This window comes from Corvus cornix, chromosome 6, assembly GCF_000738735.6.
Source record: "Corvus cornix cornix isolate S_Up_H32 chromosome 6, ASM73873v5, whole genome shotgun sequence".
In the NCBI taxonomy this organism is placed as follows: domain Eukaryota; kingdom Metazoa; phylum Chordata; class Aves; order Passeriformes; family Corvidae; genus Corvus; species Corvus cornix.
In genome coordinates, this window is record NC_046336.1 from 30,517,989 (window position 1) to 30,540,175 (window position 22,187).

General features: G+C 38.3%; 1 protein-coding gene across 3 annotated transcripts in view; it reads right to left on the reverse strand.

Moving 5' to 3' along the window:
• The window catches only part of JMJD1C (jumonji domain containing 1C), a 158,834-nt gene that overhangs the window by 97,515 nt on the left and 39,132 nt on the right, over positions 1-22,187 (reverse strand). For all 3 annotated transcript variants that reach the window (XM_039554089.1, XM_039554088.1, XM_039554090.1), the window contains exon 2: positions 9,839-10,003. In XM_039554089.1, the coding sequence (XP_039410023.1) occupies positions 9,839-10,003 (165 nt within the window). The remainder of the gene's footprint in view (positions 1-9,838; positions 10,004-22,187) is intronic.

Sequence of the window (22,187 nt, forward strand, 5' to 3'; positions counted from 1 at the left end):
AGACTGCTCTTGTGACAGTGAAGTCAGGAACAGAGGACATAGGGGGTTTACTACTTCAGGGTTTGTTTTTCAGAAAAAATATGTGTGGTAGTCACTTTGCCACAAAATGAAGTTAGCAGAAAGTTTAGGATACTAAAGATACAAAATACAGATTCCACTCAGCTATTCTCCTCATGCAAGTTAAATACCTCAAGCTGACAGTCTGTTCCTGAACTTTCCTATGTTCGGTTTTCTCCTCAGAAGTTAAGATAAATTTAAAAAGCAAACATATAAGATATACGACATCAAATCGTTGCTAGAACAACTTCAGTGGTGCATGAGGTTGCTGTGGAAATTTGATTTTTCCTGTCCTCAGGAAACTGCCATATATGAAAAAGATTGCTCATGATAAATGTATCACGGACAGCCCATTTATAATGCTTTACCACCTATGACTTTTTTCTCCAAGTACTTGATTTAGCTTGTTTTAGTGTAACTGAAGGCCTGCAAAATCTGCCAGTAGAAGTTTCTGTTAATGGCAGGTAACTACCAACATCTCATTTCAAAATCTTTTTCAAATGCAGAGCCCTAGGAAAGACAAAATGAAACAAAACAAAAAAACCCCCAGAAGTTATCAGTACAATTCAAGTACAGACAATGCATAATAGAAATAAAAAACAGCACTTCATTCTTACATATATGTCTGCTTAGTTCACAAGGGTTTAGTGCAAACTAAAAGAATATATTTGTGTAATGAGGGGGACAGAACTTCTGGACCTAACTGAGACTGAGGGGGGTTTAAGCCACAATGCCAAAAAGGGGAGGTAGTAGCACTTGCCCTTTCAGCATCAGTGAGAGACCTTAGCAGCAACAGTTGCCTTGTTTGTATGTCAATAACCGAAATTCAGGAGGAGCTGAAGGATACACTTCCTTAGGACTACCGAAAAAGCCTCCTTCATTTGCAAAACGCAGAACTTTTACCCTAAACTCAAAAAACCCAGTGTCTGGTCCTGACTGCAACATTTTTACTTTATTGAGACATGAATTTCACCTGAAGCTCCAATGTCTCAGCTGTATGAGAATGGGAGAAACAGGAATGCACCAGGCCCTCTGTATCCACACAGTCATGTATGACCTACTGAAGTACCTTTTACAGAAAAAGTGCTTCACATTTTGGGTGGGTTTTCCACACCGCTATACATATAAGTGGGATATTGAGACTTCAGGCAACACATCGTGGTATTCACCATTAAGCACAGAGGAAACTGCTGAAATTCTGGGAAAGAAGAACAAGAAACTCTAATTATGCTTTCCATAACTCATCTTACTCAAGTGAGCATGACAAGAGCAGTGCTTCAGTATTGCAAAGCTGACAAGCACAGAAGCAGCAGTGGAGATTTGAACAGTGGGTGGCTTTCAAAATTAGCTGCCAAGTGGATTCGACAGGTGTAAAGCCCAGCTGCTCCTCCCGCCATCACAAGAAAAACACGGAGCAGTAGCTGGGGGGTGGAGGTCTTCTGGCACAGCTTTCCTTAATCTGCACGGCCACCATTGGGAGGGAGGACAAGTACCATGCTGACATCTTTCCCTCACTGTACAGACTGTATACTGTACACTGTACAGTATAGTTCAGAAGACAGGGTTTTTTAAATGTTTTTAACATACAGAGAAAAGTATTCTGTTTGTGTGTATGACTGCATACATACGATCTATAAATACACACCCACCCATATATATAATGTATAGATGTATAAGTCATAATTTATATGAACAGCAACAAGTAAGATTGTGATATTTCTGATGGGGATACACAATCAGTCATCTTCCAAAGCTCAAGCTCCGGAAGCTGAATTTCCACAATACTGTGCTGAAATAACCACCTGCATCCACCAGCCTATATTCTGCTCGCTGTGGCATCTCCAAAGTAAAGCTGATCTTTCTAATTCACTGGAAAAGTGCAGATGATCTAGACAGCTACACAGCAATTTGTTTTCTTCAGCACAAGTGAAAATTTTGTTCTCATAAATGCTGTTAAAAAAAAAAAAAAAGAAATTAAATACTTAAGACTTTCCAGTGAATTCCAGAGAATCTTGGCTCTTCTATGCGAAGAAGCTGTGCAGTAGGCCAACACTGAAGCTGAAGTGTGAACACAGTTCAGATACACTGACACAAACTCCAGTCTAGCTGACTGGGCTATCAGCAGGAGTGTAACCATATCCCAAACCAGTCTAGGTTTCAGCAACAGTTATAAATATCAATATGCAAGCAGTCGCCCTGCACTCAGCTCCCTGCAGCTGTGGCTTCAACTGCTCTGCTTCAAGTGCTGAGCCTGACTCAAGCTCAGCATGAACCTCAAGATGCTTTATGTCTGTCTTTTACGGAAGGACATGTAAAGCATCACCAGCATTTCACTGCTATCTGACTTTGGAACAGGTGCAAGAGACAGCATCGCTCAGTTACAGCTGGAGGAGGCTGAACAGTATCTAGGGTTTTGTAACTGGCACAACCCTTGGAGAACAAGAAGTGCTTTACTAGCAGGAAAGAACCTGAGGTACAGACATCCAGGATGCTGTGACATACTAAAGCACATTTCTCTAGATGAGCTGCCAATATGGCAACTCCCAGGCCAGTATGATCAACATGAGTTGCGCTTACTGTTAAAAATCTAGAAAATACTCCATTTTGTTTGGAATTCTGTAACTTCTGTAAATGAAATTAACATTAAGAACTATTCTTAGCACAGCACTTAACTACAAAAAATATTTCATTTATTTCATATACGTAAGCACGCTTTTACAAAACTAAATCCTTTCAAACAAAAAAGCATCCCATTGCTTACAAGTGCAAGTTTAACAAGAAGAAAGTAAAAAGGAAGCCTGCCATTAGCCAATACCTCAAGAGAAAAAACTTTGGAACAACCAATGCAGTAGTGTAAAGTGCACAGAAAGCACCAGGGTCACAAAGAAAACAGCACTGCAGTGAGGCTTTCTACCCCATCACTCATTTTCAGAGTGGGAAGCCACAGGGTAACACCCATATTTCACAACAAAGCATCTGGGGAGGCAGATTCCAGTTTATTGCTCTTCATTTGGGGCATGTCCTGGGAAGGTAATGGCCTCTCCCCAGAAGGCTGCATGGAGAGCAGTGACTCCCAGTAAGCAGTAGTTTAAAAGAAGCAAGTGCCAAAGTACACAGGCGGGATGTGGTACTGCTTGAGACATTTATGTTCTGTGGGAATATTACAGTAACGAACTCTCCAACAAAGTAATCTTTGAACCATCTCCAAGTGCTGTTTCTGCATCTTACTGTCTTTCACAATGAAGCAAAAATCGGGTCGTTTATGCTCTGCTGAGTCAGTTACTTAAATTTTCTCTTCCCCAAGCTCTAAAGTTTTCCAAGAAGCTGACAGCTTCCAAGCATTTTCTCCTCTATTGCATATATCTCACCTTTACCCCATATTATCAAGGCATACAAGCACTAGAATTTTGATGCAGAGAATGGAGAACCTGAAAAAAACCCACTGTTAGTTTCCCTGGAAGCTACAGCACTTCCTCCCCTCAAATTTGAAATATCCTCAATGTTTTTACTTATTTTTAAGACTCAGGAGACAGAGTCTTCTCTCTGCCATACTTTCCATATACACAGTAATCCTTTGTGAATTAATTTCTTTTTACTGCTGGAGTATTTTGAGTGTCCGCTGAGGATTTAATCACAGTATCTGGCAGTGTATACCTCTATTTTTCATTGTGCAGAGAGAGAACAGGCTGCAATGAAGTAACTGAATGTGCAGGGGGAACATCAGCAATATCTATAGAAGCTCCTGATTTTGACAGGGATCAATCTGAGCCATAGGATCAACATATAGAAGAGAAACTTACTCAGAAATGCTAAAATTAGATCATCAAGACAAAGAAGAAAACAGATCTTTGAGGGAGTGAAAAAGTGGTAGTGTGTCACAGTATAAACAGGAATGAACAAGGAACCTGTTCTACTTTCCATTATTGTGCCAAAAATAAAGAATTCGATTTGTCTCAAGAACCTCTGGAAGCCCTGTAGAATCTTGTTGTTCAATCTGTACACTTTCTCCTTTAATCATGACACAAATGCCAATAAACTGGCACTTTTAAAGTATTTGCTTCATAATCCAGCACAATCAAGCCAGCTGAAGCAGAATACAGTCAAGCGAAGGGATTCTGCAATTGACAGCTGGGACAGAGGGGCAGGGAGGGAGGAGGGAAAAGGCTGCATAAGGTCAGAGGACAAATCTTCTCTTCCACGTGTCCATGAATGCTTCTCCTCTTATACTTTACCACCAAGTGCCCTAACACACAGTCAGCACATGAACATATTGGGCTCATTCACACCTAACCGAAAGAAACACATCACTACTACCCAGAATAAACTTCATCTCCTTCTTCTGCAAGACAACCTCCTCATTAGCATGATGGTCAGGTGAAGGCCCACAGCCCCACATGTGCCACTGGCACTGGCCACTGTAAATCAGTTCCAGATTCTCACAATGGAAAAGGGTTTGTCATTGCCAATGAAGATCCACTCTTTGTCCCTGTTTTTGCTATAAGCCTGGCTAAAGCTCTATATTCTTGCAGAGCCCTGGACAGAGTCCCAGGAAAGACTGTTCTCAAGCCACTGGTTTAGCAATGACTTCACTTGTTCCAACAAAGAGAGACAGGCAAACAGACATGCTCTTTTTTTCACTTGGGTGGAGGGGAGGTTGAGTTGTTCTTCCAGCCTCCCTGCCTTAGGAGGGAGATATGCATATTCAGGATCTCCTCATGAAAATGTATTTTAGCTTTTATCTATATATTCCTCAGGAACACAAAATTGCAGGAGAACCAGTTCTTGCTGTATACCAGCCCCAAAACTGGGAGTGATAGAGTTACTGCAGACCTTTGTATGAGCTGAGATCAAAGGGCAAATCTGTTGGTTTGACAAGGCAAGTACTGTAAAGCTAATAAAGCAGTCTTCATATTCAGAGCAACAAACTACTATGGCTTCTTCTGATTTATTATATATGGATTCATACTGAATTCATAAACAGCACTGGTTTGTTTACAGGTGTAAAAACACATACTTCACCAAAAAAGCCATACCCAGTAGAACACATGAAACACCCTGACTCATCATCATCCCAGGCACCCAGCTCTGCCCTGCCAGCTAAATGTACCATTCCCCACTCCTGTTTTTCATCACAGTACACTGAGTCAAACCATCTCCTCCTTTGACATCTACCCTGCACAAGAGCGCCAGTTTCTTCCACAAGGAAAAGGCCAAAATAAGATAATACTTTTCCTTTTCTGTTCTATAATAGCCTCTTCCTTTCTTGTTGCAGAAGTTTCTCATGTGTGTTCCCATTCAACGCATTCACTTTTCTCTATATCCAATTCCAGTCCTTTTCTTTCCAACCTCTTGTGTTCTCCTAGATCCTTTACCTGAAAGTACAAACTTGCCATAACCTATCAATCTTAAACTAATTTAATCATAACTGCATTTTCCATTATTCTTCTTTCCTTATTTTCCTTCCAAGATGATGGAACATGCTTCTTAAAATGCCTGTCTGAAATGTCTTTCTTTCATTTCTATCTGTAGACCTTCAATAATAAATTTTCATTTCAGCATATCATTCAACTTTCCAAAACCCTCTTCCCAAACAAAATTATTAAGAAAAAGACACTCAGCCCACACTTTCCTATGCCTAAAACACATACAGCTGATGCTGCGAAAAAAGTGAACTGCTGTCTGTGGTGCCTTCTGCTAGTAAGTCTATCACCCTAAAACTCTTCTCACACATTATTCTATTATTCTCTAAAATGTCCCTAGCTGCTTCAATCCTTTGTTATCTCTTTTTCTCCCTCTACACTTTATTTCTAGATATTTTAATGTGCAATTAGAGAGGCAGTAATTAAATTCAAACTGACAGCTCATAGAAGCATTCTGTTCAGTCCACATTAAAACCTTGGCTCCAATTTGTCACCCTGCCCACACATGTACTTCCATCTCCCCTCTTGGCTGCTGAGGGGATAGCACCATATTCCTAAGACTTCAGACTGAATTATACCATATGCATGATTTTATCACTGATCCCCAACATCATAGTACCCAAGCTATTTCTACATAGGTAAATAAATTTACTCTCCCTAAAACACAACTATTCTTTATCTACCTACAGGTCAAAAAAATTTATTCACCATGTCAGTTGCTTTAAAGTTATTTCTGAGAAATTCAACACCCAATTCTGCCTCATTTTTGAAGTACTGGTTATTCCCCTAACCCATCACTTTTAGCCTATCACTCCAGTCTTTTTGTATCTTTGTGCCATGCACCCCCTTGTTTACCAATCTAAACCGATGCCTTCAATTTCAACACCTTATCTTGGCTACTTTTTTTAATCCCTTAATGTGGGAAGGCACACCACTTACTTCCACTACCTACAGTTTTTTTTTTCCAGAATCCATACTTCCATTTTTTCCTATGCTAACCCTTGGCCAATAAGTTTTCTCCTGCATTGATACCTATAAAGCATCTCTATTACTTAAGCTAAACAACAAGCACTGTTCACCAAACATCCTCTTCCCCAATATCCAGGCTACACATACACTGACATTGCTTATCACTGTTGCCATCTCTTTAGGCTTCTTGACAGGCTTTTCTTCTATGATTGCAAACACCTCACATGCAGGGTAATTTCCAATTATACCAACTAGGCAGCCAAGTTCTCCAGTGCTCCCAGGAAATCATCTCACAAGAAGAAAAAGCATTTGATTACAGTGGGGCACTAATTTGATTACCTAAGGCACTGCAGTTCCTCCCTCCCCAGCCTTGCACAGAGGCAGAAGTACCCAGTCAAAGTCATCACAATGAAGCTTTTTCCTGGCAATAGGGCTCCAGGTTCATTTACAGCCAACTCTTCACCGGAGGTAGGAACTCCACTTAAAAAAGTACAATCTCATCATGAGAGAAACTGAATTCAGTCGATAGTCTACCCTCTCCTGTTACTGAGTTTTTAAACAAGGAGAAAGAGACAGTGTTTCCCATTTCCTCCCTTTCTCAGCCGGACTATAGAGCCTAAAATCTTAAAGCAGAGTTACACAAGGTCAATGGATGCTGTGCTTTCAGGAAGAGCTACACCTCAGGCACTCAGGCATTTTAAAATGGGAACATTTGTGAACAACTTGCATTCTAGAAATTTCATCTACAAAGTGGAGATTACATCATATCACACAACTGAGTGGTGAAAGCAATCAGTAATTATGAAGTACTCAGACACTAGACTGATAACTACCCACAGAAAGCCCCACAGCAATTGCAGACCTTGTCTTCTGATCAGGCTTGAATACCAGACAGTAAATACAGAGTACGTTAATCAAAGAAGAACAGAAGGTGATAAGAACCATCTAAATAAACAAGCACTTTTCATTCACTCCACTGAAGGCAAAGGTCCCAGAGAAATACTACATAACATTTTCTAAAATATTGCCTTGCTGCATTTAGCATCCAAAATAAAGCTGTACCAAAAACTTTTATTTTGCTATGATTTTTTTCAATACAGTTCACATGCATGGGAATGCTTGAGGCTTTTCCTTTAAAGGATACAGCAGGACTCAACTTTTTCAAAATGTGCATATTACTACATCCACACTTAGGATTTCACCTAAAAATGCAAATATTCCTACTGTTGTTTGGCAAATCACTTTTTCTACCACCTTTTTCATGTTTTCTTATTTTTAGTAAGTCTTGGTTTAGAAAATAAACAAAAAAAACCTCTCCACAACCAAAACACACCACACAAACCTTCACAGAGCTCATCCACTCCAATCCACCACAGTTCTGATAGTCTGACAACAAAAACCAAAGGTTCCATGTCAGTTCGAGCTGTTCACTGTTCCCCACGCCATGGTGTGCTCAGAGTTGCTATTGATACAGAGCAAAACCTTGGGAGGTCTCTGTGGAAGGAATCTGCTTTAACTATAGCTAATATCCTGTATCTGCACTTTCCCTCAAGTATGGTTTTTCTGGAATGGATGACTAGAGGGTTTGACTCAGAAAACAATTGCTAGAACATCTGTAGGGAGGCCAAGTACAAATGCTGAGAACTTGTCATCTTTAACATCTGGAAACTGTGACCTGACAAGCTATTTGAGCCTCACTTCAGACTATACAATTGCAATTTTTTAACTGTAAAAGCAGGAGGCAGATCTTTTGCAAATCTTCCTTCTCATGCCTATCAGCTGCCTCAAGAATGTAAATATTAAAAAAAATAATAATAAAGGAATTGATAAGACAGAGATGTAAGAAAAAAAGTTTTTGCCTTTTGCTGGACCAGCACAAGTTTGACAAAAGTGTCTGCTAGGAGAAAGGTTCGACTAAAACACTTTCACACATTAGCAAATACATACTTTCAACTTGTGGACAGGATCAGCAGCCAGACTAGAATACTTTATAGAAATATACCCCTTCTAAACCCAAGAAGGATCTCAATCCTAGAGGGTGAGATTACAAGCATGTAAAATAGCAGAGTACTTAGATACTAAACTAAGTTTTTAACAGATTTTAAAATACCCACCTCAATCAAGGAGAGATGGGTGGCTTCAAAGAGCAAATGACATGACTCCCTAAAACTAAAAATTCTTGCTCAAGGATATACTAACTTGCCTGTACAAGCAAATATATGACTCAGCCTGTACATCCAGAAAGTTAGCTTGCTTTACTTGAGTACATTAGCACAAACATACAAGTCAAGTCAAGTAGGAATATTTACTGAAGAGGAGTAAGTCGACCCAAAATCATCTATGGCTTTTTTGACCAGACTGTTTCATGACCTTCAGAGTGAGTGTTCCCACCCCAGCTTCGAAAAAATTATCATGCAACAGCATTCCAAGAAATCCGTCAGGTGCTCCGAGACAAGAATATGAAGAGTATATTGAAAGGAAACCGATTTCTCCGGCAAAAGCCGGAGAAAAAATACCATCATCTAAATTCATTATGACTATAAATATCTAAAAACCCAAGACTAAAGTTACAGATATTAAGCTTATTATCAAATATGTCTAAGACTTCCCTTCACCATTTTGACAAATTTGTTGGAGCCCCCTTTCACCCACCAGTCTGTGAGGAATCTTCCCCAACTGTATGCAAAGCAAAAGCATCCAATATAGCATGTTCCCAAAATCTCACATCTCTTTGGCTCTTCTGAAGACTTTGATAGCACTCCTAGTTTCTTTAGAGAAAAAGGGAATACGTGTTTATTGCTTATTAGATTATCTCATCAGATATATCTAAAGGCATGTCACAAACGAACTAGCAGTTATCTCAACAACTTTAAATGCTTGGGCAGCAATCCAGAAAGAATGAGAGTCACAAGTATCACCTCATAAACCAGGCAAACAATTACCACTTACTTTATTAATCTTTTCTCATCTTTCTGAGCTCTGACCTGAATTTCAGATACCTTCTTTGTGGGAGCTGAGGGTATCACAAGCCTGAGGGTTTATTTTTCACCTTAATTTAAATTCTCCCCAGAGCAGTAAAATGTGTTACTGGTAAGTTTATATTTGTAAGATGCTTTCACTATGGAAAGTGACATTAATCCTATTATGTCACTCAGAGACAACTTTTGCAGTGCTTTAGGTTGACTCAAAAAGGAAGATGAGTGATTATTATCACATCACTCCACCCCTCCAACACAACCATGCTTTACTAGTATTTTCTTATCCTTTTCTTACCCTTCTCCCCCTCCACGTTCACCATTTCCCACCACACTTGAGTAACCTAGACAGTTTCCCAAGGACAGAATTAAAGAGAATAAACTACTTCAGTAAATAAAATTGTTCAAGTATCTTACCAATGCAGGCCATTGAATTTGTTTGATCTTTGATCCCTGAGTCTGGCTTGGGTCCTTTCTTTTCGCCCAGACCAGCTGGTACTCCACCAAGAAGGCTGCAAAATCTTCATAAACTTTAACCCATTCTCGCTTTTCCCATTCAAGGTCGTCAAATTCCACATATACCTGAGGAAATTTAAGAAAGGAAAGGAAACACATTATTGCATATACACAGCATGTGTTCATCTACACACACTTCTGGACACATAAACCTAAAAATTTAATGCAAGGCTTTTTTTATTACCCATTTTAATGCTATGGTTTTGAAATTATATTATCTGTTCCTGCACCATAGAAGACAGTTTTCTTGGCAGTGCATTTGTGCTGAAGAGAGTTACACTTGCTAAAACACTAACATTGGGTGTCTTACCTCACGAACAAAAAGCATTACACAAGGTATTTAATAGTAGCATTCAAGTAATACATACAGCTATCTACATAATCAGTAAGTTTTAAGAATACTTCTCATTTTCGGTTCCATTATGTGTCATGTAATACCAACCAACCAACCACTCAATGAAATGGTTTTAAGGGAAAAAGAAGTCAATTGGAACAGCACCAGAAGGACATCTTGAGCCTGCAGACCTTGCTACTACAAGCAAGTCTGACACATGGAACCTCACAGAAGCAGCTCCGTTTTGTGCTGCTTCTGTCCTCCTGCAATCCAGCTCAAAAAACCAAACCAAACAAAAAGCAATACCACCATGTTTTGTTTCCAGCTAGATTAATGTGGAGCCAGTTTGTAGCTATTTGATCTTGTGCTATCCCTGTCCCTCCCCAACACAGAACAGCCATACCTTCTCCACTCAGCTACATTCACTAAACTACTAAGTTAAATACACCAAACCTTTTGTTTCCTCTTGTGCAGGGCAGAGGGATCTCAAAGCTATCCAAAAGTTATCTACATTACCAAACACAATTCTGCTAAACCCATTCCATTTCAAAATTACAGAATTTATTTTAAATATTAAAAAAATCAATGTAATAAGTTGTTCTCTTTTCCAAATTAAGAGAAATTTCATACGGAAAATCAGCCAGCAATATACAAAAAATCACTGCTTGTTACACTAAGTGGAGAAGGAGGGAAGATGCTTTCCTACTCTTCTGAACTTCAGCCCTCAGTCACACCCAAGGCAATTTCTGAAACTCAAGTTTCTTCCTCTATCTGCTTCTGAGGACTTAAAATCACTGTCACAGAAATATTCTTCTCTTTTAACTCTGGTTAATTTTAGGCCTACAACATACTTCCTTGTCTAGACTTTCTGTCTCACACTTTCCAAACGTGTACTACCCAGTGCTCCTTCTCAGCTTGTCCTTCTCCCTTCTGAGTACACAACTTAAATTTCCACCAAGCCACTTCTCACTCCTGTATCAAGTTCATCATCCCATTTTCCTCCACAAACACTTTTAACCCGTATTACTCCCACTCCATTCCCACACACTTTCCTGTTCCCTCTCTAAAGCATCAGATCAAGAAGACCCTCTCACCTCCACTGTTCATTACTGCAGCTATCGCCTCTTAGTCTAACACAGCAAGTAGAAAACAGTAACGAAAACTGTTTTCACTAAAAAACCCCACATTTTAATAACAATTTCTAGAGACTAATTCTAAAATATGTAATAAAGTTGCAGAATATTCATGTCTTAATCAAAACAGTTAACAGTAACAGCTAACAGTAAACAGAGTAAAACTAAAAACACTGGCAGGAAAGTACATTGTATCTCAAATCATCTTAGCAGCATTCATTATCTTTTATTTGCAGCTACTTTGAACCCTTCTGGAGAAACATTTATTTCTAAATTTTGTTGTTTGTTCAATTGTAAAGACAACCTTCAGTGACAGTACAGTTAAAAATCATTCTCTAAATTCACCTTCCTCCTGGCCTCTCCTCCTGCAAATTCTACTCAATTGTTTTGGACTGGTCAAATAATTTTGTTTTAGTATCTGGAAAGACACTTCACTTGGGTAGTCTGTAGCAAGGTGTTAAGAGTTTAAGCACCAGACCTCACACAGCAGCAGATTTTAAAAAAATAGGAGGCAAGGGGAATCAAGTGAATAAATATTTTTGAAAAGCACAGATAAGTCTAAAGCGGAGTTAGCAGTTTAGAAACAGCCACACTAAAACATACTGTATCTTCTGGACACTGGCCAAAACTTGAGGATAGCTGTGATATAATCTAATGTTTGTGTGCAAGTTTTGCACCCCAAATAAACCAAAATCCGGTGCAGCGACAGTGGGAGTTATTGCTGAGCTATCTGCAGAGTCTCCTGGCACCGTATAATTAGATCTTCAAAGGAGCAGTTCCAAGAAAAGTGGAGAATGGAGCGTGGCACAGAGCCAGCCTGCCATTGCCCAGGGCACCATATTCCGCCTCTAGTACGATACACACACAACCTTACTTGGGAATTACTTCTGCCAGCTTCCACCACTTTCAGCTTTCCATGCCAAGACTATTAACTATCTGCTGGCTTCTTAAAGCTCATTTTTGAAAAGCAGAAGCAAGAGAGACAAAAGGCAGAGCCCAGTCATCGCCCATTCTCTGTTTGGCTGGGAAATTCATTTTTCTAAGGCAACAGTAAAGCCTCTGAAGAATAGAGGCTTCCCCTTTCTCTGAACGCTGACTTACCACACAGAGACGAGCACTATCTCAAGCAGCACAATTTATGAAAGGGAGTAAAAAGGGGAAAGGATGAGGAAAGGAAGCAATCCAGCAACCTACGCCAACAAAATAAAATGTAGAGCCAAAGTCAGACCCTCTAAGGAGTGCAAAGGCTAAAAATATTTAATCTTTTTTTGCTCCACTGACAGAACTCTACACAGCAAGAAACTCTACAACATTTGCCTCCCTAAGAACGAATGTTGATTTTGAGATTTTTCAGCCAAATTGTGCTTCCTTGCCTTGTCAGCTATTTGTGAAGAGATATTATATGTTTGTGTTCCCAGAGTAGCTGAAGTCTTCTCACCACGTATGCATTCTCTTGAATAAAAATGAGAAATTCCCACTGGGATGATATTGTATTTATAATTGGCATTAATGTGCTAATTTTGTAACTCACTGCTATTTTCCAACAGGAAGCAGCATAAGCTTTTAGCATGCTTTTCCAAGTAAAGCAAGACAACAAATTTATTTCCAATGGAGTCAGCCAAGCAATTGCAACAAAATATTGCTATTTCAAAGCCCAAACACAACAATCATGGTGAAATTCTCTACATGCAGCGCTGTGATCCAGAGTTTTCCAGTCATTTCTGCTCCAAATAAATACGCCTGACCAAACAAATTCTGAAACCCTTTAGAACTGTCATGAAAGCAATGTTGACTTCCGACAAATTTGACTTAAAATATTAAAAAGCATAGTCCATGCATCGTCCACTTCCTTAAAACAACCTGAGTGCACTGCTATACAAGTTCTGTTTGCTTTCCTAAGGGAAGAGAGTACAAGTTACCCCTTTACCACCTACTAATTGTTAGCAAAATGTTTATTTCTAGGAATAAAAAAATCCAAGCAACCTTTCTGAAGACATTTTCAACAGGGCCAAGAAAACACTTCTTCTGTACAATATTAAATAGTCTTTCATCAACACCAGTTTGGCTACTGACTTTAAGGTGAGCCTTAGAGCGCATCCCACTGGGGTTCACTCATAACACTTTTATATTAAAACAGATAGAATATTATGCCATGTTCTATTGTTACATATATATACTTCATAAGCAAATTACAAGTGTTGACAACTCCAGACTCAGATGCTAAAAATTACCTGTGCAATTCAAAATTCTTAGTTATGCAACTTAAGATAGACCTAACCTCTTAGCATGCAACCAAGATTCAAAAACTAGCTGTCAATTTTCCAACCTTGTGATGTATGGTCAAGGGAATACACAAATGTAAACCTTGTATGTAATCTAACGGAAATTTATGTAAAAATACACAAGTGTAGAAAAGCATGTTTCAATGGCAATAAATAGAGTATTTTACGGGGGGGGGGGGATGTTTTGCTTTTAAAATCCATGGTACCATCATCAAAGAAAACCAAAAATTTCCTGTTTGACACCTCCAAGTTATACACAGTAACTAAAAGAATCAAAAACTACAAGATGTCTTGGCAAAATTCAAAATACAAGTCCAAATTACTTCTTCCCTTTCCATATTCCCCAACTTTAACTGCAACTTGCAAATTTTAATTCTGGGGAACAAGCATTCTATGGGATATTTAAGAATGGCTTATTCTTGGCCTAGTAACAAGGGTTCTGGGAGTTTCTTGGTTTTGAAAGAAAATCCAGGCAGCCAAGGGAGCAGCCAGTGCCTCCTGCTGCTGCCCACAGAGGTGGATGGAACAGGTGAGGCCAGGGATCCCACACCGAACCACCACCAGCAGTGATCGGGAGGTTGAAACTGGCAGGAATGTTTCTGGAGTTCTGAAGCCTGGACAACTCTGACACCTTGCTCAGCACCAGTGTGCTTCCTCAGCATAGTACACAGTTGGAAATTAAAACAAAGTACATTAGACTCTGGAAAACTCCATCTCCTGATTGAGATGGATGCGATTGCCAAACATCTAGCTGGTATAGACTAAGGCTAGTTGTAAGTATATAGGGGATGGAGCCAATAAGGGTGCTTTTATAAAACTTAATCTTCCATCCTGTTCCCAATATCCTTGACTTCTCAGGTTTTTACAAATTGTTTCTCTGATGGAGATGGCATCACCCAGCAGTCAAGTCTTTCTAAATATATCTTAAACTAATCAAATGCAATCAAAGCACAAGTTACTAAAAAGCAAAACAGCTTAACACAGGAAAATTATTACTGTGTTATGCAAGTGCTACCCATTTCCACATGGAAAAGTGGTGAAACAGCAACCAAATACAGCAGTAGGGATTTTTCTTTAATAGAGGGCTTACAAAGTTGCTTTTTGCTACCAAAATTTCACATTCACATTTCACAGTCACTCTACAATAAAAAAAGCTAAAAAAAAAGCATTTTAAAATACATTGGTGTTCCCCATATAGCCTAAAAGCAACTTAAACAGCTGAACTAATGGCAATAGATTGGTCATAAACTATCAAATATTTTAGTATTAAAAGAGGGAGTTAAATGCCTCCATGTATTCTTGAAAATAGCCAGCATTTTTACTGCAGATCAGACATGTTCATTCACTTATATTTGCAGTCAAGGAAGTACCTAGTTTTGACAAAAAGTAGTAAATGTACTGTGTATTTTTTAGCCAGGGTGAGTAGATACCCACAATACCACAGAAAGTCTCTAGAAGACCTGAAAATGTTCTTGACAAAACTGGTATTCCACAATTCAAGGAACATAATAGCTTGTACAATGGAAGAGCCCTGCCTCTAACTCGAAAGCACTAGAAAAAAAAGCTGTAGAATCAGATGAATTCTCTTCTACAGACATGAACACTGAAAGATCCTTTAAAGATAGGACAAATTCATAGTGTGAGTTATTTTATGCTATTTCAGCTTTTAAAACATGAAATTGTTTGAACAAATATTCAATTCTGCACATCTGTTTTGATTATTTGTGGAGTTTGCAAGAAGTAACAAATTTAATGGCAGAAGATTTTATTTTCTATTAAATGAGAAGAGAAAGTCCTGCCACTTTCAGATGAGCTGTGGAAATCAAAGGGACAATTCCTCAAAGATGAAATCCTGTTTGACATACCCTACTACCATGAAACATCATACTGATAGTTCTGAAGACTTAAATTCTCTTTCAATTCAAAAGAAAATGGAATAGGTGTAGTATCCCAGCAGCAATCCTTAGTCATAAGCTGGAAAGTTGAAGCGTACAAAAAGAGAGGTTGATTCATTATCTGCAGAGTATTAAATCTCTGTTGCTTCAGGATTCACAACTGCTTGGAAACCTCCTTTTTTTTGTGGTACAAAATGTTTCTAGGTCTGTCCAGCAGGAAAGCACCAACACTTACTTCCTCCCACTGAGCGACCCCACATAACAGCATCCAGCTACAGCTCCCCTAAATTGCAAGGAGACAATCCCTCCAAGAACACTATTCTCATTACTGAGGGAAGAATAAAATCTGCAGCCTCAGGATCATCTGCTAAAAATGTATAAAACTATCTAGAGAAGCCTGTGTCATTGCTTGAGTCACACAGTGACAGACACACTCAAGCTGAGGCCACACTTTTACTGCCAACATTGCTCAATACATTTCAGAGATGGCAGAATAAGGAAGACAACCCTGCTCTCTCAACAGGCCTCTGAATAAACCAGAGATACACACTCACTGAAAAGACATGTCAAATACATGCCACGTGCAGGAGGGAAGAGGGACAGATGTAGCAAATACATGCTCCAATAAACATCGATTTTCCAGGTAGATTCCTTATATTAAGCTTTAAAACATAAAAATCCTACAAATACAGAGGCCTTGAAACAAAAACAACTATTTATTTCCAGCAAACAGTAGTCTCAAGATACATTACAGGGTAAGAAACTATCAACATGAACAGTTTATGATTAATTTTCATACCCTAATTCTGCATTCCCCAAAATGCATGCTTGAACACTGTCAATAAAGTAGCTCCTGCAGAAGAAAAATGCAGCAAAAAAATGATTGCAAAACTGAAGAAAAATACCAGTATTATTGCAACAGCCTGCTGCAGTCTGTAGCTTGGATTGCTAAGCAACCAGCACATCACGTAGAGCACGAAGTAGAGATTGCAGAGATGATGACAGAATAAAAAAGCATCCTACTTGCATGCCCCAATACCATCCTTGAAATAAAGAAAACCATCTAATACAAGTATGTGACTTTCATCCCTCAATTTAAAATGCGTATTCTGAACAGAAAGCTGAAGGAAGGAAATATGATCTACACTCAAATGAAAGGAAAATAAATCCCATACTTCTTGTATGTGAGTTTTAAATTAATTTCTCAAAAAAATACTTCTCTCTGATAAAAAAATAATCTATGGGAGTGTATATTTTACTTTACAAGCTATTTAAATCACTGTAAGTGTTTAAATTATTTGGCATACCAATTTTGCAAATCTTTTTCCAAATTAGATCTTAACAGCAAAGTGAGGTAACATGCAAACCGGAAATTAAATCTTATGACTCCACTGGACTTTCAAAAACCAAAGTCAAGTAGCCCCATTTGATACACGCTTTAGATTCCAGAAATTTACTGAATTACTGATCCCAAGTGAGAAATAGAAGTGACTTACTGTTTTAAGAAAGCATAGCCTATTAAATAATAACTAGGTAAAATATGCACATCACATAAAAACCTCCTGGCCCTTCAGGCTTGAAAAAATATTCCAAATTCTCTTCACCATTACACAACATAGGAAACTTTTACTATACCTAAATTTCTAAATGATCATGTCTAAAAACAATAGTTAAGAAGCACACATACTATAGAAAGCCTACATATTCAATTTAAAAATAGATGGATTTTTGTTTTCAAATCAGATATCATTTTAAAGAAGGTGAACTAAAAGCCAGTTAAAAAACTCTAGTGATTTAGATGACTTGTTAAAAGCAATTCATCTTATATACACATTTGTAATGTCATGATAAAAAGACCAACACCTGTCATTTAATAAGGAACTACTATTGCTAAGTTTCAATTTGAAAAAGATTATGCTGATTTAAAACTGTATATATCTGTCGTTTGAAGATGTGACTAAAACCAACAAAAAATAACTATCAGACTATTTTAAATACTAAATATTAATTTATTTCAGTCAATTTTGACAATGTAATGGCTTATTAATGAAGAAAACGTTTGTCCACCAGCACAAGGCACCACAGGAGGCTAAATTAAAGTGAATGGTGAAAGGAAAAAGTCACTTCCTAGCCAGAATTCATCAACTGCTACTCTTTTTCATCCGCAATCTGAGGTAGAAACAGAAATCTGCCTCTCCTGAGGTAGTAAACTTAACCAATGTGTTGCTTTAGCTAGCAAGGCATGGCTGCAAAGCCATTCATGGGGAAACAGGTCACCTTCAGTCCTCCTGAGACAGTCTAAATGCACAAAGCTGGCACTTAAGGAGACAACCAGGACCTAAGCAGAGAGCTACGGTTCCCTGAGTTTTTCTGATGTCTCACTCCATCTGAATAGCCCAAACCTGAAGCACTGCTAAAAGGAATCAATAGAAGTGCCTAAAAGCACAGGGCTTTCCCTATTTCTACCAAGACAATCCAATTAGCCATCTTCAATAGGTGAGCAGCCAAAATAGCCACCTTTCCAAGGTTCAAAGTACTAACCCTGACTAAGGGCTAAGACCTGAACCTAAAAGTACTTATCAGTATCTATCCAGACAGAGGTTCAATCTCATTTATATGCTGGTAGGAAAAGTGGTGTCCTCCCAAATCCACAGTGCAGACACTGATTAAATGCTGTACTTTGGAACAGTAAATCTTTATTTGAAGTGAAACAGAAGAGAGACTGTAAAAGAAAAGCAAGGTTTTGAGATGAACTTTTGATACTCATACTTTGGAATCCAGGCTAGGAAAGACCAAGTGCCTCTCAGCTGCTCTGCATGCCCACATCATTCTCCAGACAGCAAGCCAAACAAAACAGGAGTGGGCTCACAAACAATTTCCTTTTTGTCAGATAAAGCCAGAGGTACCAAAAAGACACCAGCAAATCCTTAGCATAGTGACAAATCACCAGAGGAAGCTGGCCAGTAGATTTTGTTTGTACTGAAGACATTTTCTCAAGGCCTAGCTCATATCAACAGCAGAAATTCCAGCAGACAAACTCACTCAATTCATTGCTTTCTTTGGTTATCTTACAGGAATTAAGAGAACTATGGAGGAATATTCCAAGAGTAACCAGGAATTCAGCTACCAAAAAGAGACAGTATATTGGAATTTTTATAAATGACTGTCAACTAAAAAATGGTAATTTTCTGTATTCTGACACAACACAGTATTTGCTCTTGTAACCAAGACTGTTAACCTTAAGCGATAAGACAACCAAACAAATCTTAGCAAGCAGATGAGAAAATAGCAGTAATAGTAACAATAATCATAATCTTCTGAAGCAAGACAAAATGTTAGTGAAATATTTATCTACTTCATTGACCATCTGCTAAAATCTTTAGCGATATTTTCCCGGTGGTATTTCCTTTATAAGAGGAATAGAATATTTGAGTAGGGAAGTTAGTGTACCATATCAATTACTTTAAAGCTTTATCTCTTATCAGAGAAGAACATGTTACAGTTTTAACAGTAACTTCTGTCCTCTTTCCTCCACTTCACTTCACAAGCTATCTATAACCACACTGCTGTTTCTATAACCATAACTGTTTCTCCTGGTCCTGCCGAAACCACCTCTAAGCAGAACAATAAAGACAAACAGTTTCTAAGTTCTTCCTAGCTAAGATGCAGAGATATTTCACTCTGGCTGTTTCGTTCAAGTTTTATTTTTTGGAAATCTGAATACTTGAAGTCTTCTCCTGTAGTGTTGTGACTGTATTCAGTGCTATCTCACAAGCTGAATTACTGTTTTGTTGTTTAAGAGTCAACTTCATGTTACCATTCCAGCCTTTGGGTTTCAACCTCCTCTACAAGTCATCTTTCAATACTACATCTCTATTCCCTTCACACTGTTGACACTTGTCTAATTCTTCACACTGGAGAGTCATCACTCAAAAAGACTCCCATACAATTTTTCTGATGTAACTGAAAACTTGAAGACACCTGCTAACAAAAGATTCATAAACAAAACTTACCCAGGTCCACTTCTTTCTTATAGGTTAACTGCAGCATTGGACAGAAAAGAGCTGTACTCAAGAGGTTGAAACTTCAAAGGATTAACATATAGACTTTTAAGGTCTATATGATCTTCCTTTATTTTTCCACCTGATACCAAACTGCAAGGCTAGACTTTACAGAGAAGAACTGGGTCATTACAGTTCATAGTTCACCAGTGCATAAATGTCCACAAACTGGGATCAAAGTTCATTCAACTCTGAACTCAGCTATCTCCAGCTATTACTAAAAGGCCAGGGGAGCTTAAGAGTGAGGCTGGTGGCACATGTGAGCAAACATATTATCGGGAAACAGCCTGCCAAAGTTAAGCAACATTTTGAGAGCGAGAGGAAATGTAACCACAGTTTCCTGGGGTTTCAGACTGTCTTACTCCACATCCTCAATCTTGTCTTTGCCATAATGGCCACTCCTGAGTCACAGATATCAAAATATCTGAGCAAAAAAATTACACCTCTATAAATAATAGGTAAACTCTGCAGAAATACAGCAGCACAGTAAGTAATTTAGGCAATCAACTTTTCTATTTCACAGTCTTAAGGAGATGGTTTATATTGGAATGGAGACATTAGCGATGTGGACAATTTGGTCCCACAACTTAACAAAGCACTTACCTTTTGTCAGTGTATTGTGAAAGTCTTCTAAGAGTTAATTTGCCTGTGTTTGGCTTTTTTATTAAAAAAAAAAAACAACCCAAAACCTTCAGTCACTGATACTGAGATGGGAGATTCTGCCCTCACTCCATGACAGCAGGCAAGTCACAATGTCTGTGCTCCATCCTCTAGACCAAGAGTACAATCACTTCAACCCAGTGTTGCCTCCTTTGTCCAGAAATTCCTTGGGAACTGAGATTATGTTTACATGACACTGAATGTATTGCAGATTGAATGTTGGTGGGTTTTCAGGTGCAACTGAGGCATTACAAAACAAATCACACTGGATCATAGAACTACAAAGACAACCAGCTCCTCTGAACAACTGCCCACTTTGTTGTTGCAGCTCCTAAGGCTACAGCACAGGAGGAATGGCTTCAAATAAACAGAATTACTGGTGTGGAAAAGCTTCAGGAAAATAGGGCTGAAAAGCACTTAAGGTTACAGAAATCACTCATGATACATACATGAAAATTCCCTTTCAATGTGTTTGTCTACTAGTGCTTTTCAGAAGGGAGACTTTTGCTCTGTCATCTAACATCAGTTTTTGTCCTGCAACGAAATTTCTCAAAAATGTGAGGGAGGTCATTTAACCTTTTACATCTTAAATATTAACTAACTTGTTTCAGTATCACAATTGTCCAAACTAGAGAGAAAGGTTTGATATTTATCTCTTAAGATAAATATCTCTTTGATATTTATCTAGATATCATTATCTTAATGGCATTTTTTTTTAAGGCTTACAGCATACCTTTTGTTAATTAGAAATTGTCCTAGAAATCTCCAATGTACTTCAACTCAAACAAAAACGTGAAGGCAATGAAATATTATGCATTTTCAGCTCTCCTAGTAATTCCTTTCAAAGATCTTTTCAAAGGAGGAACAATAGATCCACTGATAAGACCAACAGAACAAAAGATCCAACAGATAACATAATCAAACCCTTAGTGCTTAAGGCCAGAAGTAAAGACGTGAGAACAAAATATTGGCAATGAGTATACATCAAAAGCTGCCTAATGAACCAAATTAATAACCTTAATTACTGCATTAGCCATCTCTGGCTAGCTTACTAGTAAAAAAGTCAGACACTCCCTGTCACAACAGCAAGGATAATATTTTTGAATAAATGGCATTTTAAAGAAGATTGTGATGATAAATTTAAAAAAAAAAAAGGTTTGTTTATGCACAATGGTTTATAGACTGTAACTATAAAGGCTGTGACTGAAATTTAAAAAAAAGTCCTCCCTGCAATTGAAAAGGCTACAGAGAAGAGAATAAAAAAACATTAATTCAGAACTGTACATAATTTGCTCACCATCTGTGCAAGTTTCTGGAACAAAACAAGGTTTACTGTATGTCCAAGACAGCTTTTAATGCTAGAAATAGTACACATAATAAATATACCACAAAATGAACTCTTTATCGCCTCTTTTCTCCCCTTTATTTCCCCATGATCATCTTGCTTATTTACAATTAAGATATGGTTTTTGTGTCCCCTGATTCAACCATTGCTATACACAAAAAATGCAGAACAACTTCCCCCAAGTTTTCAGCACCCATCTGCATTTGCAAGTTTATTTTCTGAGGAGCTCCTTGAATTCCAATAACCACTTACACTCAGAATCTTTAAAAAAATGTATGAATGTAACCAAGTCATTTTTTGTAACAAATGTTAGCACAACTCCAAGCTCTCTGAATCAGAAAACATCTTGAAAACAAACAACACCATCTCACAAACTGCAATTGATTGTGCACCTACAGTTACAGTTACACACAATACAGACAAGACTTTTGGAAAGACATCAAGAAATTAGGTAGGGCCTTCATGACCTCCAGAGGTAACTTAAGCAACCACAGCCTTCCTGCAGTGAAGAATTTGACAATTTTACTGTATTATGATAAA